Source organism: Kryptolebias marmoratus, linkage group LG12, assembly GCF_001649575.2.
Source record: "Kryptolebias marmoratus isolate JLee-2015 linkage group LG12, ASM164957v2, whole genome shotgun sequence".
Lineage (NCBI taxonomy): Eukaryota > Metazoa > Chordata > Actinopteri > Cyprinodontiformes > Rivulidae > Kryptolebias > Kryptolebias marmoratus.
The window spans coordinates 2,476,233-2,502,580 of record NC_051441.1 but is presented as its reverse complement, the minus strand read 5'-3'; the positions used below and the strand labels follow the sequence as shown (position 1 = coordinate 2,502,580).

Genomic DNA, 26,348 nt, shown 5'->3' with positions numbered 1-26,348 from the left:
AATCATCAAAATTAAACGAAATAAACATTTGAAATATATGAGTTTGTATGTAATGTATGAATATAATATACAAGTTTCACTTTTTAAATGGAATTACTGAAATCAATCTACTTTTTCATGATATTCTAATTTTATGACCAGCACCTGTATACTTTGGTTAATTGAAGTTAATATTGTTTTTGTTTTATAAACTGGACAAAAAATGTTTTTTAGTGACGGCATAGTGACTAGTGTGAATGCTGAGTGAAGCCAAAACTGAATTTTTAAAACTAAAAGAATCAGAAAACGAGCTAAAAGCTTAAAGAAGCTGAATATTTGCTAGAAGCAAAACATAATCTAAAAGTTGCAAATTTAAAAATAGCTAAATACTAAATGAAGCAAAGGTTTAGCTAAAAGATAAAAGTAGCATAATGATAGCTGGATGCTAAAAGTAACAAAATGTTAGTTTAAAACTAAAAGTAGCAAAAGGCAAGCTAAAAACAGTAAAACACTAGCTAAAAGCAGCAGCTGCCCTCCCTCTGAGCCACCCTGTCCTGTTCCTGTTTCTGAACATCTGCAGTCCTGAGGCAGCTTGACTCCCCCAGGAGAATTTCTCCTTGATTCTCTGAACCGAGATCCCTCCGACTGCTGTCTGCTTCACAGAACCTTACTTCAAAACACTGAACTATCCCTTTAACTGCTCTCCTCGGCCTCTCCATTCCTTTCCTTCAGTCTGAGTGGATCAGATTTAATGACAAGTCCAAAATAATCTCAGGAACAACTTGCTCTTCTTGTTTTCTCTCTCTCTTGTTTTGCTCCCGTCTTCTTGTGATATTTGTTCTAAACTTTTGTGTGATTTCTACCCTCCCTGTGAAGCTCAGTGCTGATAGAGGAGATAAAGACACCTTGTTGTTCAGGAGCAGCTGGAGTTCAGGCTAAGTGACACCTGGTGTCTTCCTCTGCCCGTTCCTTCACCTTTCCAACCTCTTTTCTCTGCCTATTTTTCATTCATCCCACAAACCTGCACTGACAGACCCCCCCCCTCTCCTCCTCCTCCTCCTCCTCCTCACCTCCCGGCGCTCCTTCTCATGTCTGAACTCCGGCAGAGTCTCTAAGCAGAAGATGAGAATGGAGAGGATGATGACCATGACGCTGATGATGGCGATGATCCGCGCTCCACTAGAAGACTCCGGATACTCAAACAGCATCCAGATTTGCTGCTGCCACTTTTTGGGGGGTAAGGGTCTCTCCTCCTCTTTAGGGAAGCCTTCATCCTCCTTGAAGCGGTCGATGATCTCGTCTCCGAGCTCGTAGAAGTGCAGCTCCTCCAGGAACATGTCCAGGGGGATGTTGGCCGGCCGCCGCAGCCTGCCGCCCGACTGGTAGAAGTAGAGGATGGCGTCGAAGCAGATGCGGTTCCTGTCCAAGAACAGTTCCTTACGGAGGGGGTCGTAGTACCGAAGGCGCCGGCGGGGGTTGCCCAGCAGGGAGTTGGGGAACTGAGCGAGGGTGCGGAGCTGGGTCTCGTAACGCATCCCAGAAACGTTGATGGCGAGGCGTTCGGTCAGCGCCCAGCCGCTCCTCAAGGGGCGACGGTTCTCCCTCCGGACCTCCTTCCCACTGCTCTCCTTCTCCAGCTTGTTCTGTTTGTCTTTGCTTTGCTTCTGTTCGTCACTGGCCTCCTCTCCTCTGTCTGTGCCTCCCTCCTTGTCCTGATTCTCCATTTCTCAGCCTTGGGCAGCTCTCTTGGTGGTTTTGTTGTCGTTGTGCTGCAGGGAGAAGAAATGAAAGTTAAACTGTTAATTATTTTGCTTCAAAACTAAAGAAGAACTGACAGCTGGAGAGAGTTGATCTGGACAGATCAAGCTTTCCATGGTTGCAACAATCCTTCCTGTACTTCTTCAAAAGCAGTAGTGGAGAAAACATTACATTCTCAGACAGACATTATCTTCACAGATGAACATGTTACCAAAATAAAAGCCTAGAATACTTTCAAGGAATGTAGGACCTTGTGTTCAGACTGTGTTGAGGATCGCTTTCGGCTTCTGCCACACCGAGTTTTAGCTCAGTTTCTGTAAAATTAGCTGAAGTATAGCAATGTTTGTGTTTCTAAATTCAGTTGGCTGTGGTGGCCATCTTGAATTGGCTTGACTGTAAAAGTTAATCAGTTATAGATGTACACCCAAGTTTCATTAAAATGTGTTCAGGGATATTTTGCTAACAAACAAACAGAGTTGATGGCAAAAGTTTTAAAAACATCTGACTAGAGTTTGTGTTGGGGATAACTCTCAGCTACTACCACAACAAATTTGAGCTCAGTCATCATTAAAATTTGCTGAGTCATAATTGTTTGTTTCCTCTTGTTGATTAGCTGTGGCAGCCATCTCTAATGAGACTGACTTAAAATGTTAATTAGCTGTAGATGTTCCCGCAGTGATTGCTTTCTGAGAGTTTTATTTTGATACGTCCGCCAGCTCATGAGACATTCTGACAAAAATAAATAAGGTTTTAGTTTTATTTGTGATTTTCAGCCACTACAAAACCAGCAGCAAAAACACAACAGATAAGAAAAACATTCATAGATTCGAAGAAATCCTAGCAATACTAAAAAAAAAATTAACAAAACTTCACTTATTGTGTAAAAAATTAAAATGGTTTGTAAAAATATCAAACAGCCAGAGTTTAAGAAAGCCTACAAACACATTAAGTTAGCTCAGAACTGAAATATTACACTAAAAGTTAGGATTGTTGTGTTAGTCTGCTGTAGTTTTTCACACATATTTGACTCTAAATGTCATCAGATCATCTCAGTCCATGCAGTGAGTGAAAGCCCTCCTCAGACAGGTCCCCTCCTCTTACCTGTGTGCCTACCTGCTCCTCCAGCTAGTCCCACCTCCCCACTTTGACCATGACTGTCCTGCTGTACCTCCACCTCCAGGTGCTGACCCGTCCGTCCCGTCTGCACCGAGTCACCTCATGACAACGTCCAGATAAACCCTGGGAACCGTCTTCCCTTCAGGATCAGTGAGGGGAGCTGCGTGGCTCCTTCAGGGGCCGCTGTGGTGTTGATCTGCAGATCTGCAGCCCGAGTCCAACTCCAGCCTGTTTGTAGGTCACTTCACTTGCACCATCGCGCCAACGAGGGAATGCTGCCGGGTGGAAATTTAATCTTTGACCGGCTCCAAGAGCTGCTGTCTCCTCTCCCCCCCCGCCTTTTTTTACCCTACCAAAAATGCATGTGTGCTCAGCTATAATAATATTATTTATAAATAAAAATAGATATTGGTCATTTTTTCCTGATCTCATGTTATATCACCAAACGTCACACTCAGAGTATGTGTTGTGAGCAACTCTCAGCTACTACCACCTCAGGTTTTAGCTCAGTGTCTGTAAAACTAACTGAGCTGTAGCTGTTTTTGTGTTGGCTACTGTTGGTTAGCTGTGGCGGCCATTTTGAATTGGATTAACACCAGAGTTTAATCAGTCCTAGATGCATATTCTGTAAAGTTTTATTCAACTCCACCCTGTGTTTCATGAGACATTCTGGTAAAAATATGAAAATAAAAAGTCACACACAGACACATTATTATTGGGTATTTATTTGTGTCACTCTAATCTTTTATCGGTCTATTTATGTTCTGAAAGGTTTAGGTTTATAAACACTTTTAAATGAAAATATAAAGAACAACCTTTGGATTTTAGAGGGGGTTTTTTTGTTGCAGATTTACACATTTTCTGTTTGTGTCTCCATCCTGACCAAAACTGAGTTTCATTCCTTTAATTTAGATTTTATCTAATTATAATAAAACTCCAAAACTTTGTTGCTATGATCTGTTTTTAATTTGATGCTCAGAGGACTCGAGATGTGCTTTAAGATCAGGTAATTTAGTTTCCCTGCAAACCTGTAGCAACTTGTTGATTTTGTTTGTTTGTTTGTTTATTCTCTCAGACTCTCATCACTGCAGTGCACTTTATGTGAGACAAGCTGATGAAATAAACAAAAACTGCAGGTGGTCAAAAACACTCATTTAAACCAAAAAGTGACTTTATTAGCCTAAATCCTGCTGTTCTGTGCTGGACATTTATTTGTTTTTTCATTTTATGCTCTTCATGTCTGTGACTGTTTGTTTTAAAGCTTTATGTTTTTCTTATTCTTCTTTTGTCTTTAAAAGCTGCAGCACAAATTTTAAATTAACTTTCTCCGCACGGATATATTTTTTAAACAAGAAACAGTCAGAAATAACCTCAAAACACACATTATAATAAATAATGTTTTCTTGTCGCTTCCGCGTTACATTTTTAGGATTTTACAGATTGGATTGTGCGATTTCCAGTTGTTCCGTCGGTACGTGAACGCAGCACAGTGAAACTCGGGTTTTTTGGGGGATCTTTGAACTTTTTCAGCAAATAAACGGTGACAAACTGGGATTGTTTGACAACGAGGCGACATAAAGCTGCAGAGGGACCTGTGAGCCGTGGACACCGAACAGATAATCTCTTTTATCTTTTTTTTTTTTTTTTATAGTTAAACAGCTCGCTCTGTTTGAAAATGTCCCTCCGCTACAAAAACCAAGTTGTTGTTGTGACAGGAGGATCCAAAGGGATCGGCAGAGGGATTGTCAGGGTGTTTGGTGAGATATTTGCTGTCTGGTTGTTGTGTTGAATCCGGAAGTTGCGCATTAATATTTCTGCCTCTTTATTTCAGTGGAAAATGGAGCCGAAGTGGTGTTTTGTGCACGAGGAGGTCAGTTTTATGTTGTTTTTTATCTTTATGCGTCCTTTCCCTATAAAATCAAATCACTTCTGTCAGATTTGTTGTGTTTAAGGTGCAGCAGGTGAAGCTCTGGAGGCGGAACTTAACGCTGCAGGACCGGGCGCGTGCAAGTTTGTCAGCTGTGACGTGTCCAAGGAGGAGGACATTCAGGTAGGTGTGGGACACCTGAGCCAGGTGTGGCCCCTGGATTAAACCCCACAATTCAATAAAAACAAGATTTGCTGATATCTCGTGAAACAATGGATGGATTTTAATGAAAAGAATAGTTGGACGTGAAACTACAACATGATTCAAGATGGCTGCCACGGCTAAGCGACATCAGCAAAAACAAAAATAGCCATAACTCAGTCAAGCTGACAGGTGACAGGTCAAACTTTGGTGTGGTTGTAGCTGAGAGTCGTCCACAGCTTGTGCTCTGAGTTCTAACAGATCGTTAAGTTTCAGGAGTTCGTCAGAAGATTCAGTTTAGAGAGAATTAGGAGAAGATTTCTGTGTTCAAGAACTACAACATGTCTGGTGTTTACAACCAAAGTTCAGTCAAACAAAATGTTACAAACATTACAAGAAGAAGTAAAAGCTGAAATAAAACACAGGATCAACATAAAACCATCGTCTCATCCTCGGCTTGAGTCCAACGCCGCGGGACGAAGATGCTTCATGGTTTAGATGTTCCTCTGCGTTAACACACCTGATCTGATGAATGAGCAGTGGTCCTCCAGGACCAGGACCAGGAGCAGGAGCAGGACTTTAAACCAGTGCTGTAAAACATTTAAAACAAGCAGTAAAATCCTAAAACCAGTCAGGAAGTCAGGACCGCAGTTATGTGTCCTCCAATTAAAGTTGTTCTGCACAGTTTGGTAACGATGCAGAGATGGTTTATCTAAACCAACATTCAGAGGAGTCCTGATGAGACGTAATAAAAGCATGAATCACCTTTTTAAGGTCTTTCATGCAGAGAAATGGTTACGTGTGAATCATAAATAGGAAGAAGATTCCAACAGCCAAACTCTCAGAGACGCAGTTTCATTTAGTTGGATTTTTTAAAAATATTGTTGAAATGAAAGTTAAGATATCTGGGTGTCATATCGCAGTGACTTCCATGTTTTTTTATTTTTGGAGCTCCTCTGAAGATCTCCCTCTGACAGCCTGCAGTGTGGTCCTGATGCTGTCTTTGTGTTCGAGAGAAAGACGTGTTCCTTCAGCTGCTTTTTTTAAATCAGTGTGGTCCTCTGGGGGAAATAATACCTGACAGAGTCTCCATTAGATCCCAGTGAACTCAGCCTCAGACCATCTCATGTGGCAAATACAGTAAAATAAAAATGTTGCCGTTGTTTTTGTCTCCAGAGGCTGATCAGAGTCACTGTGGAGCTCTACGGACACATCGACTGCCTGGTCAACAACGCAGGCTGGCGTGAGTCTTCGCCTCTTCCTCCAGCAGACGTGAAGATGATGAGGTCATGAAAAATGGATCCACTGAACTTAGTTTTTATTTCTTTTCTTCTTCAGACCCTCCTCATAAACCCACAGATGAAACCACAGCTGAGGAGTTCAGAGAGCTGCTCAACCTGAACCTCGTCAGCTACTTCCTGGCTTCCAAAGTAAAATCTTCACTTTAGGTTCACAGATGATTTGAAGAGAACGTTCTTCTTGTAAATGCTTGCTGTTGTTGAGTTTAATTTAAAACAGAAAGAAGTAATTATTTAATCATGCTTTTAAAACATTTTATTTCTGAGGGTTGACAGAGAAAAAGTAGAAAATGAGGGATAAAAACCATGAAAAACTCCAGTTAAAAATCTAAACTTTATTGAATTTATAATCAGCAAAAATGTGAATTTGTTATCCAAGTGTTTCTCTTTCAATTAGTACTAAAACCAAAATGTATGCAAATAAACTTAATTAATATTTTCAACAAGTAAAACATCTAAATCCAGTTTGCTTTCTTAAATTACTGGAAACTTCATTTTAAAAAGTAAAATTTAAAGTAAAAATTTCACGACACTGAGGTTAATCAGTCAGTTGAATCAAAATATGATTGAATTTCAAAATTACTTTTGATTTTTTGAGAACAGAACATCATAAAAATAACAGATTTACATCTTAACAAGGTTTTCCACTCTGGGGCTGGTATTGGTAATAAATTTAGTTTAAACTGCAAACTGTTTATTTTAAACAGATTTATTGTTTAATTTAGAACCAATAAAGTGACAAAAAATTGAACATTTAGCTGATACTGAACAGTGTTCTACAAATTTTATTGTGACCCTCTTTAAAATAAACAACCCAGAAATAAATCGAGCTCATTAACAGCTTAAATGATGTTAAGTTTGTCACGTTGTTGTTGTTGTTGACAGAGACCCTCCCTCATGTTTATATAACAGGATTTATTGTCTCTCTGCAGGTTGCGTTGCCGTTCCTGCGACAGCGTCGGGGAAACATCATTAATGTTTCCAGCCTGGTGGGCTCGATCGGTCAGAGAGATGCTGCACCTTATGTTGCCACTAAAGTGAGTAAATCTCAGCTCAAACTTTCCAATCCAGCCAGAGCTGCTCTGTGACGAGAGGTTTTCTCCACAAGGGGGCGATCATCTCCATGACGAAGGCCATGGCTGTGGATGAGAGTCGTTACAGCGTGAGGGTGAACTGGTGAGTCCAGCTGCTTTCTGCTCATCACATCACCAGGAGGCAATAATACAGGATCAAGCAATGATTTAGGTCGATTAAAACAGACACAAAATAAATCTGAAACTTATTCTGATTTATTGAAGAGGAAGGAAAGAAAATAAACAACCAACTTTAAATCTAAATCACACAATTTGACCCCTAAATTGAACCGCTTGAGCAGTTCAGAGAGAAAAATGTCTGCTTAAAACAATCCGAGAGTCTCTGCGAACATCAACACCTGACATGCGTTGCAGCATCTCTCCAGGTAACGTGATGACGCCTCTGTGGGAAGAACTGGCAGCTCAGACGCCAGACGCTGCAGCTGCTATCAGAACAGGAGAAAACTCTCAGGTAAGATCAGAAAAAAAAAACTAAAAAAAAAAAACTTTGAACCATAAATTATAGGAGCCGTTGGATCAGGTTCAGCATTTTAGTCTTTGTTTGAGGAGCATTTAACAGGCAAGAAGCTGCAGCAAAACTATTATATTAGGTCACATTGTTTCCTTACACTGCATCCTTCAGAGAGGAGGAGTTTCATTCAGTTTGTTTATTCACTGAACTGCACAAAAAAGAATACGGGTCGCTGGGGCAGCAGCTTGAGCTGGAAGCCCATACATCTCTCTCCACAGCCGCCTCTTCCAGCTCTTCCATATGGAGGAGCAGCGGCTCGACTCCGAGTCCGTCCTGGGTAACTGAACTTGTCACCCTGTCTCTAAGGGGGAGACCAACCACCCTGCAGAGAAAACTCATTTCAGCTGCTTGTATCTGAGATCTCGTTCTTTCTGTCCCTGCCCAAAGTTCATGACTGTAGGTGAGGGAAGGAACGTAGACCGGCCGGTAAACGGAGAGCGTTGTCTTGCAGTTCAGCTCCCTCTTCACCACAGCGGACTGGAACACAGAACACAGTGCTGCAGAAGCTGCACCGACCCGTCTGTCGATCTCACACTCTGTTCTTCCCTCACTCGTGAACACCTTCGATACTTAAACTCTTCCACTTGAAGCAGGTCCTCATGACCAAAAATGCAAATCCAAATCATAAATTCAATTAGAACCAATTAGATTCTTATTATAATGCAAAAAAATCACATTCATTATAAAAGCCAATCAGTAAAAGTTATTTTTAAGGAAGCCAGCAGACTGAGTCAGATCTTCACTTCCTGTTGGCGACATGGACATCGACCTTTTTTTGTATTCACCATGTCCTGGATGACCGAGAATCTTCACCAGCAGGGAAAGGAACGACTCCCTTTTAACACAAAGAAACCTCCAATAGTTTTTAAAAAAAGTTGATATAAGTAGTTCCTGAAAGGTGTTTCATAGGGATTAGGCTGACAGAGCTGAGATGTTTTATTTATAAAGGAGCCGAGCTGATTTTCACAGCTTAGCAGGAGCTATGTAAGAAACTGCAGATATTCAAACAGAAGGAAACCGCCTGGTACAACCAGTCACATGTGCCTTCTCCACCAACAGCTGCTGGGTCGTATGGGGACAGAGGCTGAGTGTGGACTGGCCGCCTTGTATCTGGCTGCAGACGCCACTTTCTGCACCGGCATCGACCTGCTGCTCAGCGGAGGAGCCGAGCTCAACTACGGCTTCAAGAGTCAGATCCCAACCTGACCTTTCTGACCTCTGCGGCGCCATGTGGCTTTTTGAGCAGCTGGGGATTAATCGTACGCTGACATGTCGGTTGTTTACATGACGAAAATGTACACAAAAACAGGAAAATTTCTATTGCAGGATAATAAAGTGTCACTTTAGTGTAGGTCATCAGACTGACTATAACAGGACCTACACCGCCCCCATTGTTCAACCAATCAGCATCAACCTCTTTGCCCTACTGTAACCTCTGTGCATCTCAGCCAATCAGATACCAGGCTTTTGACACGCCTCCATTGTGTTCCTGAAAACTTTAATAAAGCTGATTATTAGACAACTATTGTATTTATTTCGTGCCTTTTTGCCACTCACTAGCATTCTTGTGTTTACACAGAACTGTCAAATAGATTTGAGATATTATTAAATGAATAAAAACTAGTTACATAGTGTTTAAAAGGAATTACTAAATAACTAATTTAAGTTTTTATGTGAATCGTCCCGCTGGATTCAGCGTTCGCTGCAGCCGAGCGGAACTAAAGTTGAGTTTGTTTGTTTCCGCACGAACAAATAATCCCCGGTTTTATCAGCGCTACGTGGAGGAGATGGCAGCTCTCCGGGCGGTGAGTTCATTCACTGATGTCTGCTGTTTACGACCTGTTTACGCTGATAACCCGGGTTAAAGATTAACGTCACTTATCAATGAATCGGCAGCCAAAGAGGAAATAACGTTTCCAGGACAACCGCTGGTTCACGCGTCCGGACAGTCTGTCCCGCCAGTTCGCAGGAACAAAATGATCCTGAGCCAAATCACATACGGAATTATGAAGTTTCCGTTTTCGGGAGAAAATACTACACGCTAAAACTGTCCTGAAATAATTTACTAAACTCTAAAGGGTTAATATGTAATTCGGCTGGCTTGAAGTTTAGATATTTGAATCATAATGTAAAAAATGAACGTTTTATAAATGACAGCTCATCAGTGTTTGTGTTTAAACGTGTTTAGTGTATGTTTTGAGTGATTTGTGATTGTGTTGAAATGGAAAATGCATCTCTGAAACAGGTTTATTTGTGAGGGTTACTGTGGTTATGCTGTAAACGAGGATGACCTACTTTAAGTCTCCTCAATGGTCTAATATTCTTACAGTAAAGATGCAAAATTACTGTTTATAATCCTTTTTTAAATCAGTTTTAATGTCACCCATGGATGCTGACATTTGGTTTGAAGGAAGATAACATGTATGGTGTCACAGTGGAAAAATGTGCAACAGCACAGAAAACTTGCATCATACATTTACTGTGGACATGCATGTATTATACTCTCCTACAGAGTGTAATGTCTATTTTTTTCCTGAAAACCCCATCAAGGTTGACCAAAGTGCTTTATAAGTTGGTTACAAACAAACAGGAGAATAGCTTGTGTTCCTCAGACCATTAGAAAACATTTTTGGCAATTAAAGAGGCTTCTACCATCAGCAAACAGCATTTCTATGACGAGGATGAGCAACAATGATGAGGTTAAAGGTCAAATTAATGTCCATGTGAATGACCGGATGCTAAGGTTTCCATCAGAATGTTATTCAGAGGATCATATCGCCACTGCTGGCTTTAATCCAGGTGTCTACCTGGTATTTAAAAGGATGTAAATATATTTTGTCAAACCAGACAATCCGTTCTGTTGTTCCTGTTGAGTTGTTTTAGCGTGATCGCCTTGACCAGCATATCAGAACCGGTATTACCTTTTTTCCAGTAATTTGAGCTACAGTAGATGTTTTGGATCTTATTACACAAACCAGCCTTCTCTTTTCACATGCATCAATGAGGCCGTGTTAACGGCGCGCGCACACACACACACTCTCATTCACAGTGTCAGACATTTTATTTGTTGGGTTTGTTGTAACCTTGGAAGAAAAGGGCCCTTCCCAAGCTTCCTGTGATCTGAGCTGCGTGTTTTATTGTGTTTTATTTGCAGGCAGTCCATAGACGACTTGTTCAGACCCTCCCTTTGTCCTTTGGCTCGCTGCGGTTTGCCAGCTCCTTCAAGGTAAAGAGAAAAATGTTAATTTGTTCTTTGCTCACCAGGTAAGTCACTGATTTACACTCTGATGTGACTGCCGTATTGTTTTGCAAAGAAGAAGTTTTCCTTTTGTTTAAAGTTTCTCTCTTCCTCCTGTCTTTCTCTCACTGTTTTCCATGTCGTAATTATTTAATTCAGTTTAATTGAACCTGATTAAATGACCAGACAAGTTGACATCCCGCCTGACTCTGTGTAATCCTCCACTAAATGTGCTAAAGCATGCTCTGTTGTTAACTGATTTCAATCACTGTTTTCGTGGCCCGCTTTGCTCTCGTCCCGTCCTCGTCTTTCCTCTCCGGCCCGTCGGCCCGCCTGTCCGCCTCAGGCAGCGGATCTCACCGTTGAACGGAACACGAAATGCAAGCCGAAGCCCGACCCGTCCACGCTGCTTTTCGGCAAACAGTTCTCTGACCACATGATGATGGTCAACTGGTCGGAGCAGGATGGCTGGGGGGCTCCGCAGATCAAACCTTTCCAGAACCTGTCGCTGCACCCGGCCAGCTCCTCCCTGCACTACTCCATAGAGGTAAAGAAGCGCATAAATCAGATCTGTTTTAAAGCGAAGCAGCAGCTCTGTACTCTGAACTTAACTGGATAAAATGTAGGTCGTTGTATCTAAACCGCCTGAAGGTGGGGAGGTGCTCAGACGTGCAGAGCTCCCAGGTTAACGCTGGACGTTTCTGTCGCCTCTCCAGCTGTTTGAGGGCATGAAGGCGTTCCGTGGAGTCGACAACCACATCCGTCTGTTCAGGCCGATGCTGAACATGGAGAGGATGCATCGGAGCGCAGAGAGGAGCTGCCTTCCTGTGAGTTTGGACCTCATATTTTTCCACACAGCGAATGATTGTGATCAGAGAACACATCTGAAAGAAGCTTTGAGACAGTAAGGACTTGTTCGGTCAAACTGCAGCTCTTAGTGTCTCATTCATGTGAATCTGTGGCTGCAGTGGAGCTGCCAAACAGGCTGATTCAGCTTTTACTGCGATGCAAGACGAAGCTGCAGCAGCCAGTCACACAAAGACATTTGCTTTCTTTTTCTCCACAGCTCTTTATAAATTACCCTCATAAAGCTGTCACTGAGACTCAACTTCCTATTTATTTTATCACTAAGGTCTGAAAACAACACTTCCTGACACAAAGAACGTCCAGAACAGTCAACAGAGTGACAAATAAAACTCCTAAAACTGGGATTATACAACCAGAGGTCAAAATATGTACCAGTCATGCACTTAAAGCTAACCAAGAAGCTAAAAACTTCATATTATATGACGATAAAATGTGTTTAATGTCTGGGTTTAATCAGTAAGTTTAGTAAAGCCCAGTTAAAACTGAAAGCATTAAAGCTTTTCCTCTTTTATATATTTAAAGAAATAAAGATTGAAATTTTTGACTTGTGTATAAACAGCTGGGAGAAAAAAACAGTTTTTACTTCGTTCCATTCACAGAAAAAAGACCCACAGGAGACTTCCTGATGTCAGAAAATCAAACAAATCTCACCTGCAACACTTTTCTGGGGATATGATTAAAACTTTGTTGTTGAAACAGATGAACTCTTCAGGTTTTGTCAGAAATAATAAAGTGAACGTGAAACGACTTATTCTGCTGAATAAAACCAACTGAATCAGTTTGCAAAGACTTAAAGGTTTCCAACTTTCAGTTTTAACTCAAGGATAACAAATAATCCTGAGATAAAATGTCATTTCAGTGTCACAACAAAAACAAAAATCTGTTTTTACCTGATCCAAAACCTTAATCATCTGAATGCTGACATCTAAATAAAAGAAACAAATAAAAATTTTACAATATTTTATAATTGTCAGTAAGTGAAGGTGTCTTTTTTTCAGTACTGAGGAAATAAAATTAATGCTTTGCTCAAATTGATCCATAATAATTAGATATTTAGTTTACTGTCTGCTCGTTTATCTTCTGTTTCTTCATTAGATTTAATATCTGAATGTGCACAGATGCAAATAATTTTCAGTTTTAGGGGAAAATATCAGGTTTGGATGTTTTTTGTTGTGAAAGGTCAGTTTCCTGTCTCTTTCAGCTGTTTGATAAAGGCGAACTGTTGGAGTGCATAAAGAAGCTGCTGGAGATCGACCAGGACTGGGTCCCGTACTCCCAGAATGCCAGCCTCTACATCCGACCCACCTTCATCGGAACTGAGGTGAGCTTCAGCCTCCCGGTCTGTACCCGTCCCGCCTCAGCTGGGCCCGTTAAACCATGGAGACTCTCTGCCCCCCCCCCCCATCCAGCCGTCTCTCGGCGTGTCTCCGCCCGGGAGAGCGATGCTGTTCGTCATCATCGGCCCCGTTGGACCGTACTTTGCCACGGGCTCCTTCAACCCGGTCTCTCTGCTGGCGGACCCTTCGTTCGTTCGAGCCTGGAAGGGAGGAGTCGGAGCGTACAAGATGGGAGGGTGAGCCAACTCCAGCTCATGAATTTAACGTCTTTTAGGTCTCTGGTGTCGACTTTTAATGACCAGTAGACAAAAACAGAGCAAATTTCATCGAATTAGGGAAACCGAAACAGACTGTAAGTAAAATAAAGACCTGATTCTGGTGGCAGAGCGGGAACAAAAAGAAATGCTGTCAAACTGAAGTTTGTCCCGTGGACACACGAGGTGCTGTCAGAGGACCTTTTAGGCTCCATGTTTGGGAATATTTAAGCTGTTTGGAATGTGGGGAATTTAAAGGATTGGTGAGCGCCCGAGGCCTTTTGTTTCTTTCCTGAAAATGCTCCTGTGTGACGGGGTTGGTGCTGCCGGGGAGAAAATGTGTTTAAATATTTAAAAGGTTGGTGGTTAATTGGAGAGTGGGAGCAGAGTGGACTGAGTTAACGTTTCACACTAAATTTCAGCTTCACGTTTCTGTTTTGAAGCACGTTCAGGATTCAGGAGCTCAGTTTTTTCTTCCATTTATTCAGGAAACTTTTGTTTCACTTGTGTGAACGCACAAAGAGACGGAAACGTTAGAAACAATCTGAAGCGCTGTCAGAAGCGTGAAAAGGCAGCTGCGGAGCGTCGTGGTGTCGGGTTGAACTCTCACATCAGAAAATAGAAATCTGTTGAATTATCTTTCAAAATAAAAGCCTCTGCAGGAGGAGTTGTTCCAGAAGGTTTTAAGGCCACCTGTTCAGACCCCAGAGGTTGTTTACAGTCAGATTAAATTAATCTGACAGAAACCCAACATTATCAGAGTGCAGGAACGCCGTGTTCCCGTCCAGAACAGCTGGGATCAGGTCCGTCTCAGGCCGGTGGGGCAGAGGAAGTCTGTGTCTCAAACATTCAGGCGTCCACATGACTGCGCTTGTCCCAGAGCGGCACCTGCTCAGCTCCCGGGAGGTTACATAACCACGCCGACAGGAATCTGCCCTCTGCCCGCTGAAACACCTTAAAGCCGCCTCGTCATCCTGCGTGTTTACTGAACGCTGCGTGTGACTGCGTTTAACCCTTCACACGCCAGAAGGACATTCCTGCTAGGACTTCTGTATGAAGATGATCTGTATTTACAGAAACAATCCCCATAAAACCCCAGAGCTCACCAATTCCTTCATAAAGATTCTTATAAATCTTCATCATACTCGCTCTGTTTTTATCATTTGTGCTTCTTTTAGCCTTTTGCTCATTTTAGCTTTCAGCTTCTTTTAGTTTTACCAACTGAGTTTCAGCTTTTTCAGCAGATTTCTTCCAAGTCGTTCAGCATTTAACGTTAATTCTTGATTTTCTTGCCAAAAACGTGATTTCTCTGTTTGTTTGTAAAACAGACTTTATAAAAGGATAAATTTGCTCTCTTCTTTTAAGATGTTTTCAAATTGTTGTAAATATTATTAGTGGAAGTGGTGCTAATGTTGTTATTGTTTTTAAAAGCATTAAAATAATATAATTTAATAAAATTTCATCTAAACACTATAAAAGCAAAATTATGTGCAGCAGGAAATTTCATATTTTAATGAAACAAACCAACATTACAAAAGTATTTTAGTAAACAAAGGATTATTTTAGTTAATGACAAGACCTAAAAGTAAGAAAGTAAAATTAGGTTTCAGAAAACTTGAGACTTCAGGGATTACCTTTTACAAAACTGAATTAAAAACAGAGAATCTGCAGCAGAAAACCTGTAAATATTTTTAAAAATACTTTTCCTAAAATGCAGTAAACGATCACAAACTATCTTTAATAAAACGCAGCTTACAAAGAGCTCAAACTGACTTGTTTTAAGAAAAATCTGTCAGCAGGTCAAAAAGAAAAGAATTTGTGAAATCTGAACCGCCTCCTCTGCAGGAACTACGGACCCACGATAGCGGTACAGAACGAGGCGCTGAAGAAAGGCTGCCAGCAGGTCCTCTGGCTGTACGGAGAGGAAGAGGAGATCACCGAGGTCGGAACCATGAACCTCTTCATCTACTGGACCAACACTGAAGGAGGTGAGGCTCCTGTCAGACCTCAGATGGATTCATTGACGGTTTATGGGAGGAAATGTTTCAGCTCCTGTAGTTTTCTGCAGACAGAGAGCTGGTGACTCCTCCTCTGGACGGCATCATCCTCCCAGGAGTGACCCGGCAGTCTCTGCTGGACCTGGGCAGAACCTGGGTAAGAAGCAGCTCCGTGTTTCTTCAGGTCAGTAGCTGAGGGGGAGTGAAATGGACTAAAGGGTGGTTCGATCTGCTCTCCACCAGGGGGAGTTCAATGTGACGGAGCGTCGGGTGGGCATGGAGGAGCTGCTGCAGGCTTTAGATGCTGGAAGAGTTCTGGAGGTGTTTGGAGCGGGGACGGCCTGCGTTGTCTGTCCGGTCGGCAGCCTCCTCTACAAAGGAAAGGTACGAGCCCGGTTCTGATACGGTCCTGTCTCAGATTAGGATTATAAAACGAGATGTTGAAGAAACGAAGACTTCAGTTTCTCACATTCAGACGAGTCCCGGCTACTCAAACACCAGATGTTCCCACCCAGCTGGATTTTAAATCAAGGGGATTGTTTTAGTCTCGTATAACTGCAGTGTGCTGTGTGGACACCAGCTGAATAAATAATCTCGTCTGGGGTCAGATTGAGCAGCGTTCACAGAACTACCTGGTTTAATGAAACAACAGGACAAACTGTCCCTGATCTGATCAAAACGAGCCTTATTCTCCAAACACCTGAGAAAACCTGCATGTTTCTAACTTCACTCCGGTGACGTCAACAGAAGACACAAAAACAGAGAAAAGGGATTTTTCTTCTGGCTGCAGTAAGTGTAATAACTGGATTTTCCAGACTGTCCCTAAACGCCCCTGTCCCGGTTTCCTCTCTTTGACGTCTTTCTTTCAGACGTACCAGATCCCCACCATGCAGAATGGTCCAGATCTCGCAAAGAGGTTCTACACAGAGCTGACGGACATTCAGGTAGGAGTTGGACCGTTCCCCTCTATCATCACCGCCTCGTTACAGAACTTAATGTTTAATGTTTTAGTCTCATATCAACAACTGATTGTAGATATTTTAATCGAACTTTAAACCGATTTGTCGTGTGATCTTTCATGACCTGTTGGAGCTTAAAGGATGTGTTGGGCATGACTCTCAGCTACTACCACATCAGCAAAACTGACAGTTTTGTGTTCGCTAAGGTCGATCAGCTGTGGCGGCCATCTTGAATGGGGTTGACTCTAAAAGTTAACGAGTTGTAGACGTCCTGCCTGTGGCCACGAACAGCTCATTACTGCAGTAATCTTAATCACAATCCTGTCTTCTAGTTAGAATGTTTTGGGGGTTTTTCAAGGCAAAATATTAAGATGCTGAGCTAAATAACTCATTATCTGTAGAAAACAGATTAATAAAGAACTTGTTTGATGATAAAGAGATGAACTTTAAATGAGCCACTTCCTGTTTGCTCACTGGTTTCTGCTCTCGCTCTGTTTTCCACCCAGTACGGACGCAAACCCAGCGAATGGGCGCCGCTGGTTGTTTAGGCAGCTGATTTTGCACATCCCAGTCATATCGACGGTTCTGTCCTGTGATTCCAGTTCGGACGACCAGCACCCCGCTGACGCGCCCCTGCTTCTCTCCCCGGCCCGAGGAGACGGATGGTTTCGACTGTCAGTCTGCTCGGGCAGCTTTTTAAAAACGTCTTCCCTCCTTTTCTCTGGAGACAGATAGGAAACCGGTTGGTGTTTGAACATACCGTCGCATCACACAAATCCAAGCACTACATGATTCTAAAACATCTCATGATAAGCCAAACGCACACATCTCTGGTATCATAGGTGAGTATTTCCAAAGCAGCTCCATATTTGGTGCAGGACAGCGTGCACTACGCCCGCTGAACCTTTAGCTGTTACACGTTGTTTAGGAAACCCGTGAGGATGTGTCGTCACTGTCGTGCACGTAAATGATCCTGCAGTTCTCATGGGGGCCACGTCACTTTGACACCGGAGTTTGCACTGATATGAAGAGGAAAGGTCTTTTATAAGAGAAAAGAATTAAAGTTTTATTTGTGAAACTAAAGATGGAGGTAAAACCGTGTAGAAGAGAAACTGCTGCACTATTTAATCATGAGAACAGCCACCGATAGATTAGAGGCTTTTAAATGATTGTTTTATCCTCGTGTTGATGTGAAATTTAGTCTTCCAAAGCTTTCGTGTCATCAGAATCTGTTTTTCTCCTCTGTGAACGTCTTTTATTTGTCCCCGTCTCTGAAGTGCCTCCATCTTTGTGTGGAAACACGCCCTCTGCTGTTTGTTGCAGTCTGTGCACTTGAGGACGCAGCTGGATGCAGAAATCAGTTTAGTTCGATCGTTTTAAATGTGCTGTTACATCTCTTTGGTTTTTAAAATAAACCGGAACTCAGTTTCGTGGCTTTTTTGGTTTTTATTTCTTAGATTTTGACACACAGATGTTTCTTTACAAATGTTTTTAGGAACAGTCCGAACTGTCACGTCAAACTGAAGGCCCGCGGACTAAATATGGCCCGTATAACAGGTTTATCTGGACCGGAGATATTTTAAATGTCTGAGACGGGCTGAGTGTCTTCATGCGAGAGGCTGAGACCTTTTAGATCTTCTGTCCCAGTTACAGTAATAAAAACTCTTAAATTGTTTGAAATAATGTAGTAATTTAAATTTAGGTTTACTGGATTAATAAAAAAAACCCAGAGGAGTCTTTGTTTGCAGCCACATCAGCTGTAATATTAGTTTTACAGGAGAATTTAACGTAACAGTCTGTAATTTATCATTATTTGATCAATAACAGTGAGAACAGCTTTAATCTTTGATTACGTGGAATGTATTGTTAAATTAAAGATATATTCAGACAAAAACAAACATTTAAAGGTTAAAGACTTTCCTCCAGAAACTTGTAAGATCCCACTTTTCCATTTATCCCCAAACAACAAAGTGATTATGTTTGTTTTACTAGAAGCAGATTTGCAGGTGTTGCAGTTATTGATCGTCTCCGTCCGGCGAGGCGCCGCTGCCGAACACGGCCGAGGCGTTCTGATCCACAGGGTTGTACAGGAAGGCTTCGATCTCTCCGCCGCCGTTCCCGTTCTTCTGGAAGTGGATCTCCAGCAGGTCCTGTAAAGTTTCCCGCTCCATGACGTCGGGTATTCCTGTCAGCAGAACCGTCCGGGGGCACGTCGACACCCGGGTCTGGGTCAGGAGGGGAACAAAGATTAGACTTTTAATACAAACGTGGCGGAGTCAAGCTGTTCTCCTGACAAAGACTCACCTTGAAGTTTGTAATGTTCCCGTTCAGAAAAGGAGTCACTCTGACTTTGTGCTTCGTTTGGTTCAGTTTCACTTCATGGAACTCGTTTTCTGTCAGACGTTTGGCAACTGATGGGAAGAAATGAAGCAGAGCGTAAACTTTACAGTCAAACATTTCTACCAGTTAAATGTGCAAACTCTGGAGTCAGGAGAAAGTTTTGAGTCAGGACATCTGGTTTTTACCAGTACTATTTTAATCCAAGCTCAAAAGAGACAAACGAACTGATTATTGACTCCATCTCAGCCTCTACAGCCTCAGTCAGCAGGTCAAAGGTCAAAGGTTAAAGCCTCTCCTCTCTAAAAACAACATGGCAGCTCAACTTGGAACCACAGGACTTCTGGAGCAGAACCAGACCAGAGGAGAGCTGTTTACCCAGAATGCACTGCAGCTGTCAGCACGGCGGTGGAGGGCTGATGGTTTGGGCTGATTCTGGAGTCAGATGTGACAAACAGGACAATGATCCCAAACACAGCAGAACGGTCCAGAACCAGAACCTCAGAGAGCTGAGCAGAAACCAATGAGCTGAAGCAACGCTGGAGAGAAGAGTGGGCCACAACTCCTCCACAACCAGGAACCCACAGAGTTCTGCTGCTGGAGGAGGTTCAACAACCTGCTGGATCGGGTCGGACGGCTCTTTTCTTACATTTTAGTTTAATAAATACAAACTTTTTGTTCACCATAGATTTGACTCATTTTAGAACCTGATAAAAAACCAGATTGTTTAACGTCCTTATTTATAAAACCTCACCGTGTTCCTCCATGAACGCGATGACCACGGTCCCGGAGTCCGGCAGGAAGTCGCAGCTGTCCACCTCCCCGCCCCCGTGTTTGGACTTGGAGAAGTGGATCTCCAGCTTGTTGAGCAGCTTCTCCGTATCCATCCTGGGCAGGTTGGAGATCAGGATCCTCCGGGAACAAACCTCCGAGCCGATCTGCGGAGCGGACAGAACAGGAAGCTGACAGGCGGCGCTTTAACGCTCCGTTTGAACTCGCTGGGGTCGGGTCGGGTCAGGTTTACCTCCACCAGGTCGGGCAGCATCAGGTGGACGGGCCGGGCCTCCACGATGATCCTGCACTCCCCCCCCAGGTCCACTTTGTGTCTCTTCCTGTCCAGAATACTCCTCGCCACTGATGAGACAACACGGATCAGCAGCTTTTATTTGAATTAAAGACAAAAAACATCTTCATTATGATAAGATTATCAGAGCGGTTGGGTTGTTTAGGCAAAAGCAAAGTGGACGATAATGTTTTTGTGTCTGTTAGCAAAATATCTCATGAACCACTGGATGAATTTTAATAAAACCTCCAGGAAATAATAACTGGATGTTCTACAGCTGATTAACGTTTGGAGTCAACTTCATTCAAGTTTTAAATATTTTTGTGCATCTTTAGATTCCCTCGAAGCTCTGAGGGAAATCATTTCCTCACCTTCGTCCTCTTCGAACGTGATCAGCGCCGTCCCCTCCTCCATCGGGTAGATGATCTGCGACTTCATGTCAAACTTTTCCCAGTCGTCCGCGTCCCCCGTCCGTCCCTTGAAGACAAACTTCTTGTCCGGCATGGCGCAAAACACCTGGACACAGCAGCAGAGTGTTTACAGTGGGTCAGCTGCAGGCGCAGACCGGCTGCAGGCGCGGGGCAGCTGCTGCAGGCGCGGACCGGCTGCTGCAGGCGCGGGCCGGCTGCAGGCTGCAGCCGCGGGCCGCTGCAGGCGCAGGCCTCCACGCTCGGGTTAACCTACGTCCGCTCGCTCCTTCAGGCTGGCGTTCCGGCTCTGCTCCTCGCTGATTTCAGCCTGGATCCTCTGGAGCTGTTCCTTCAGGTCGCCCTCCTCCTGCTTCAGGGAATCCAGCTTCGCCTGGAGATTCACAGACACCAAACAGACGGCAGAAGATGGAAAAAGTGACTTTGATTCCACAAAATAACAAGAAAGCAAAAGATGAGGAGAATCAGGTCACAGAAACCAAGACTGAGATCATCTCATGTGCTGTGAACGACTCTCAGCTACTACTACACCACATTTTAGCCCAATATCTCTCAAACTGCCATTTTCTGTTGGCTAATGTCAATTAGCTGTGACGGCCATCTTGAATAGGATTGGTTCTGATCTTGAAAAATTCCTTAGTTTTCAAAATGTCTATTAGGTCAATATTTGTTAAACTGACAGAGTCAGAAAAGATTTGTTATTCTGTTTTTTATATTTTAAGTATAAATAAAAAGGGAAGAAAACTTCAAATTGCTAACAACATAAGAAGAAAGATAAAATCTTTTCTCACCTCCTCGTTTTTCATCTGAACTCTGTAGGAATGCTCGTCTTTCTCCATCTCCCGTTTCAGTTTCTCCGTGCGCTCCTTGAACTGCCGGGTCAAATCCTGAGCTTCATCTTTGCATCTGTTCAGATCCTTCTGCTCCTCAAGGATGTCGTCGTACTTTTTCTGTGGACACAGTTAAAGTTGTATTCTTTCACTGAATGTTTATGTAGAACTCCAATAACCCGCTTTGTTTTTAGTTTTATTTAAAGAAGACGGCAGCGTTTCTGGATGGTGTTCACATCTGGCTTCGTCTCTGCCTGATAGAGCTTTAAGCAGCATCTGTGGACGGCACGGTGAGCTGTGTTTACAGACAGTGTTCCTGAGCAGAACCAGAACCAGATCCTGGTTTTAGTACGGTGTTTCCTCTGCTGTTTGAAGGCCGGCTGGTAAACTCCGCCCATCTTTACTTCTAATTTCAACCCCTCTGAAATATCTTCTTACTGACCTGCTAATTAGCTGCTAAATGCTCCTTTAGCTGTTTTTATATTGTACCACTCACGTTTACAGCCGTCTGGAACAACTCTTTTAAAAATGTGATGCTGCCATAACATTCAAGTTTCTTCATTCAGTGTTTGACGTATTTATTATGTTCCACTGTGAAGAATTTATGGGTTTACACAACGTACCAAGTCTTTTAAAAAATATTTTTCTCCTTTTTTTGCTTTAGAGGGCCGTAAAAAGACAAACACTAAGGGCGACACTTCAAATCAAGCTGTAAATATTGTGTTTTTATTTATTTATGTAAGGAAATCTCTGAATTTGCCACCATGTGTGGCTGATTTTTGCAGATCATGTTAAATAGAAGTGGCTGTGTGGATTGTAGAAGTGTGTTCTGCACCTTGTAGTTGCTGATTAAATCCCTGACTCCTTCCAAAGTGTTTTCAGATGGTTCTGGATCCACCACAGAGAAATCCTGACAGAGGGAAGAGAAAGTAAGACGGTGGAGGAAACCACTAAACGTGGAGGAGAATCAGGCATTTATTTTAAAAATATGGTGAATAAATAAGAATCTGTTGAAGTTAAAGCTGAATTAACCCTTTAAGAAGTGAAAACAAAAGTGCTGCAGTCTGATAAACAAACAAACAAACAAACAAACAAACATGATGACGTCTCACCTCGTCTGATGACATATTGAAAGTAACCTGAAATAATTAAGAAAATATTAGCTGAGAGGCTTAAAATTACCCAACATAAACACATTACATATAAACAGAGAACTAAAATCTGCGTCACAGCAGGACAAACGCAGCTGAACTTCATTTGATAATAAAGATAAATCAGCTGGAGGTCTGATTTAAATCTGAACTCATATTCTTTAAAGTCTAACTTTAATGTAACGAAACAACTTTTAAAGTTTGTCTTTATTTGTCTTTTTTTAGTAGAACAGCAGCTCGGTGCGAACTTACCTCCTGCCAGTGATCTCTGCTGTAAACCTTTATTTATTCTTTCAGTTTCTTTTTCCAATCAGCCGGAAGAGCTGCGCGCGCAGCTTCTGCCCGCCAGGGGGCGCCAAACAGGCGGACATTGTGCTGCGTTCAGGCGCCGTCGGACATCTGGGACCTCACAACGAGCGTTCATGTACAACACGGAAACGACGGCTTTTGTTATTTATACGACACAGCAATTTAAGCTTCACATTAGTTTACAATATTTAAAGTTGTATTCTGTTTTAACTGTTTCATATTAAAATTACTTGAAAAGAAGTTCATTCATTTTAGATACAGTAACTATAATTTATATTATATCAAATAACAGGAAATATAGTAATTTTATTTTACACATGTATATTTGCCTTCTAAATTTATATTTTGGGTTTTATCCAAATGCATTTTTCCATATATAACTGACTAAAATCAGTTTTATTCATTTAGCAATAAAATACAATAAATCAGATTTATTTTTCAGTGTTGAAGAAAATTAACTTGTGAATCCAAGCTGTTTTATTCTCAGCTGTTCATCTTGTTTTTTTTCAAAGGTTAAATCTGACTTCATAGTTATAAAAGTACATAAAAAAGAAATGTATGAAGTCATCGCAACAATTTGTTTTTTTAAAGACACCATAGAAGCACATAACTATTTTGCAGATGATGAACAAAAGGAGTCAAGATGTGAGTGCATCATTTCTGATCTCTGTAATAAATTTGAACACCAAAAAATATTATTTAAACAGAATAATTAGTGATTTAATCATTTCAAACAGATGGTATCTCTGAGCTGAAGTCTGTCAAACAGGTGAGCCTCTTCTCAACACAAACATGTCAATAAAAACAGGAATCAAGAGTCGTTTTTTTTTTTTAAACATTTATTTTGTGAAACTGAGTGAAGTTAGAATCTGAGCTTCTGGAAGAACCACTTGTTTTTGCCCGTCTTGTACCTGAAAACAAGAAACAGAAGGTAAAGTTTTTTGTGTTTTTTTAAAGAAACCAAATTAAATCTGCTCAGATTTCAAACTCAGCAGCTTTCAGAGATTCATACTAAACAATTAAATCAGAACGTAGAACCTGAGCTTTGGTTTCCCCCTGAATGATTATAAAACTGACCTCTCCTCAAACTTGACCTTCGCCTCCCGCCTGGCTTTGCGTTTGAGGGCTGGATCCCTGAAGACATCCTTGTTCACAACAGTTTTGTCCAGAGGAATATCCACGGAGTATCTGAGGAGGAAGAAGAGGAAGAGGAGGTTAAACCTTTCAGAGCAGCTCCTCACCTTCCACCAGAAAAAACAGAAAAATTAAACTATTTTAAATTTTAATAACCTGCAGGAAATAATTCTGTACAACAAACAGCATGTTTAGATGAAAACACTATTTCTGCTACGGCCAAGAATATTTCTGGACATCTTTCTTCTTCACATTTTTCCTGCTGACAGAATCCAATAACTCAGTGAAGGAAAAGAAACTTAGTTCATTTCTTAATTTAGCAACAAAAGTCCTTCCAGGTTTGAGAAAAATAAAATAATTCAGCTCAGCAAAATGAATCCTCAGAGACAAGAAATATGTTGCTTTTCTTACAGAAAAAGGGAAGACCACAAACCAAACAAGCTTCCTTCTAAGTATATTCACACTCAGCCTTTACAGACGGACGCAGTTTTCTCTTGAACTGAAATAAAACGCCATTCAGAAATACTCAAACTGAATCTGAAAAAGCTCAGATCTCTGCCACCGACAGCCAAGATGTAAAAATCACATCATGCATTTATGGAAATTAAACTACTGTTTCAGTGTCTAGATTTCATCTGCTGTGATCAAACTACAGAAAATCTACTTGAAGTGTAGATTTAAGCTTTGATTCCTAAATATGCAGTTTTATAAACTTGCTTCAAACCTGCTAATCTGTCTAAAAGTGCATCTTTTTTCCCCAAACATTGATGGAACTTCACTACACCTGACATTTAAAACAGATCGCCAAGTTTTCACTCATGAAGCAGATGAAGCGTGGATAAGTGACTGACCTGGTGGGCATGAGGTGGTTGTAGTTGAAAACTTTGACAAAGGCCTTGATCTTGGACCTCTTGGCGATCTTCTTCTTGCCCATGGAGGTGGTCACCTTACGGGGGTAGCGGTCAATGCCTGCGACCAGAGCGTGGCTGTAAGGACGGTCAGCAGTGCCATCATCAATGTTCTGCAGGAAAACAAACAGATGGTGATGTCAGCATCATTATTTACGGTTTATGATCTAATTTCAGCCACAGGAAGCAGTTATTTATTTTTTCCTGATAATTCTCTGATAAACAGGGGAATTATGCAGCCAATCATTGTAAGCCTCTATCTCACTGAGCTGTGATTGGTGGAAAAAAACAGATGAATGTTGAGGTAAAACCAGTTTTTATAATAATTACAGTTTATCATTTAACACCTGGACAACAACATACATACAACTCCAGCGCTGCAGAATTCAAATAAACTAAATTGAGAACTAGAAAAGCCAATAAACTGTGAAACAAAAACAACGCACTACAAACGGACATTTTAAAGACTCCATCACAAACACCAGCAGTCACAGCTCAGTGAGAATATGGTTTAAATTATCAGAAATGCAAAAACAAAACGGGTGAAAACACTCGTGTAGAAGAAAGAGGTGAGACATTTCTTCCTGCAGAAACAGGAATTTTCCAAAGATAACACTGCCAAAATATTCCTTTCATTATCAGTTTTTGACACAATTCTAGTCATTTCCAAGAACTACACAAATGCTTTGTTTAAGTGAAGTCCCAATTTGTTTGACATGATTGTTTTAAAATGAGAAACTAATGATTCACTTAAGCACTTTTTAAATGTTTGATCCCCACTTGTTTCACTCGTATGGGTCCAGCTGGAACTTTTTTTGTTGCCAATAATCATAAATCAATGTGTAGTGATTCTTGACATTTTTATCAGTTAATTTGCAGCAGATTAAACCTTATTTACCTTGACGATGACAGCTTTGCGTCCGGCATAGCGTCCAGCTAGGACCATCACCACCTTTCCAGGCTTCATAAACTTGCCCATTTCTGCCAGAAGAAACCACAGTTAGTCCCTCTGTTTATTATTCAACGTTAGAAATGTGGTCCTGCACAAGTCAAACACTAAAATTCAAAAAAACATGTTCTCAGCTATACCCCTGCTGGTGCTTTCTGACTGGCCGGCTAGTTAGCATCCAGCTAATGAAAAGTTTTAAACATTGAAAATCATAATAATGTTGCTCTAACAAACACTGTACATTTTTAACACAGGTTGAGTTGTTTCAAGTACAAAACGGCTCAATATGGAGTCAAATCTATTACAATAATCTACTGAAACAGACGGCTGAGAGCTAAACTGAGCGTTAGCATCAAGGGAGCTGCCATGTTGAAAACAGCGCAGGAGAGCGAACTAATCCCACAAAAACGCTCAATTTCTTCATTAATCATCCATAAATACAGAAAATAACCAAGGCGTATCAATTAAGGGAATGATTGCTGTACATATGTTGTGCTAAAAATAACGAAATAACGCATATTTGACGCGATGGATGAGGATTACTTGGAAGAAGAAATCACTCACTGATGCTGTTCTACGGCCACCGCTAGCAGGAAAGGAAGTCGAGAAGGTTCATGTGAACTTTGACCCCTAACAACGACACGTCACTTCCGGAAACAGAAGCGTTTGGAAATAATTTCGTTTTTACATTTATTCCTTCTAATTATGTTTCTTCAGAACGCATTTGACAAGTTTTTATTTGCTAATATTAATATTTAAAACG

The 26,348-nt window shown here is 41.7% G+C and overlaps 5 protein-coding genes across 6 annotated transcripts in view; 2 read left to right on the top strand and 3 right to left on the bottom strand.

The window, feature by feature from the left end:
- The window catches only part of LOC108237788 (potassium voltage-gated channel subfamily A member 7), an 8,860-nt gene extending 5,882 nt beyond the window's left edge, over positions 1–2,978 (bottom strand). Inside the window, exons 1-2 of the mRNA XM_017419475.3 lie at positions 2,839–2,978; positions 1,050–1,748 (exon numbers count right to left, since the gene is read on the bottom strand). Coding sequence (XP_017274964.1) covers positions 1,050–1,703 — 654 coding nt within the window. The 5' untranslated portion in view covers positions 1,704–1,748; positions 2,839–2,978. The remainder of the gene's footprint in view (positions 1–1,049; positions 1,749–2,838) is intronic.
- The window catches only part of slc1a9 (solute carrier family 1 member 9), a 50,654-nt gene extending 46,393 nt beyond the window's left edge, over positions 1–4,261 (top strand). The window contains exon 12 of the mRNA XM_037978526.1: positions 2,918–4,261. Within this exon, the coding sequence (XP_037834454.1) occupies positions 2,918–2,924 (7 nt within the window). The 3' untranslated portion in view covers positions 2,925–4,261. The remainder of the gene's footprint in view (positions 1–2,917) is intronic.
- Positions 4,262–4,344: 83 nt separating this feature from the next.
- Positions 4,345–17,906, top strand: LOC108237775 (branched-chain-amino-acid aminotransferase, cytosolic). Of its 2 annotated transcripts, XM_017419447.3 has the most exons (18): positions 4,345–4,610; positions 4,685–4,723; positions 4,806–4,903; positions 6,098–6,164; positions 6,260–6,351; positions 7,152–7,256; positions 7,328–7,395; positions 7,668–7,764; positions 10,979–11,050; positions 11,409–11,609; positions 11,779–11,889; positions 13,131–13,250; positions 13,339–13,502; positions 15,366–15,508; positions 15,589–15,674; positions 15,761–15,901; positions 16,387–16,461; positions 16,983–17,906. In XM_017419447.3, the coding sequence occupies exons 1-18, from the start codon at positions 4,529–4,531 to the stop codon at positions 17,022–17,024; spliced, it is 1,803 nt and encodes a 600-aa protein (XP_017274936.1). In that variant the 5' UTR covers positions 4,345–4,528; the 3' UTR covers positions 17,025–17,906. The 2 variants fall into 2 exon arrangements, with proteins under 2 accessions (XP_017274936.1, XP_017274935.1); XM_017419446.3 differs by lacking the exons at positions 4,345–4,610; positions 4,685–4,723; positions 4,806–4,903; ... (3 more) ...; positions 7,328–7,395; positions 7,668–7,764 and adding an exon at positions 9,352–9,629.
- ifi35 (interferon-induced protein 35) lies at positions 17,724–22,657 on the bottom strand. Its single transcript, XM_017419448.3, has 10 exons — positions 22,538–22,657; positions 22,247–22,273; positions 21,970–22,044; positions 21,096–21,254; positions 20,561–20,677; positions 20,248–20,392; positions 19,838–19,947; positions 19,568–19,751; positions 18,781–18,887; positions 17,724–18,701 (listed from the first exon to the last, which is right to left on the bottom strand). Exons 2-10 carry the CDS (start codon positions 22,259–22,261, stop codon positions 18,492–18,494), a joined length of 1,122 nt encoding a protein of 373 aa, XP_017274937.1. The 5' UTR covers positions 22,262–22,273; positions 22,538–22,657; the 3' UTR covers positions 17,724–18,491.
- A 755-nt stretch (positions 22,658–23,412) lies between these two features.
- Positions 23,413–25,615, bottom strand: rpl27 (ribosomal protein L27). The gene is made up of 4 exons (XM_017419519.1): positions 25,535–25,615; positions 24,580–24,749; positions 23,672–23,782; positions 23,413–23,505 (listed from the first exon to the last, which is right to left on the bottom strand). The coding sequence occupies exons 1-4, from the start codon at positions 25,613–25,615 to the stop codon at positions 23,457–23,459; spliced, it is 411 nt and encodes a 136-aa protein (XP_017275008.1). The 3' UTR covers positions 23,413–23,456.
- Positions 25,616–26,348: the final 733 nt, after the last annotated feature.

What these genes read in the sequence shown, in the direction of transcription:
- LOC108237775 (XM_017419447.3), top strand. Translation starts at nt 4,529, where the DNA reads ATGTCCCTCCGCTACAAAAACCAAGTTGTTGTTGTGACAGGAGGATCC. An exon ending in TACAGCGTGAGGGTGAACTG is followed by an intron (nt 7,396 to 7,667) that starts GTGAGTCCAGCT and finishes CATGCGTTGCAG; the next exon opens with CATCTCTCCAGGTAACGTGA. An exon ending in GCCTCCTCTACAAAGGAAAG is followed by an intron (nt 15,902 to 16,386) that starts GTACGAGCCCGG and finishes TCTTTCTTTCAG; the next exon opens with ACGTACCAGATCCCCACCAT.
- ifi35 (XM_017419448.3), bottom strand. An exon ending in GCCTGAAGGAGCGAGCGGAC is followed by an intron (nt 20,393 to 20,560) that starts GTAGGTTAACCC and finishes TGCTGTGTCCAG; the next exon opens with GTGTTTTGCGCCATGCCGGA. An exon ending in CGCGTTCATGGAGGAACACG is followed by an intron (nt 18,888 to 19,567) that starts GTGAGGTTTTAT and finishes TCTTCCCATCAG; the next exon opens with TTGCCAAACGTCTGACAGAA.
- rpl27 (XM_017419519.1), bottom strand. Translation starts at nt 25,615, where the DNA reads ATGGGCAAGTTTATGAAGCCTGGAAAGGTGGTGATGGTCCTAGCTGGA. An exon ending in GCAAAGCTGTCATCGTCAAG is followed by an intron (nt 24,750 to 25,534) that starts GTAAATAAGGTT and finishes GTTTTCCTGCAG; the next exon opens with AACATTGATGATGGCACTGC. An exon ending in AAGGTCAAGTTTGAGGAGAG is followed by an intron (nt 23,506 to 23,671) that starts GTCAGTTTTATA and finishes TCTTGTTTTCAG; the next exon opens with GTACAAGACGGGCAAAAACA.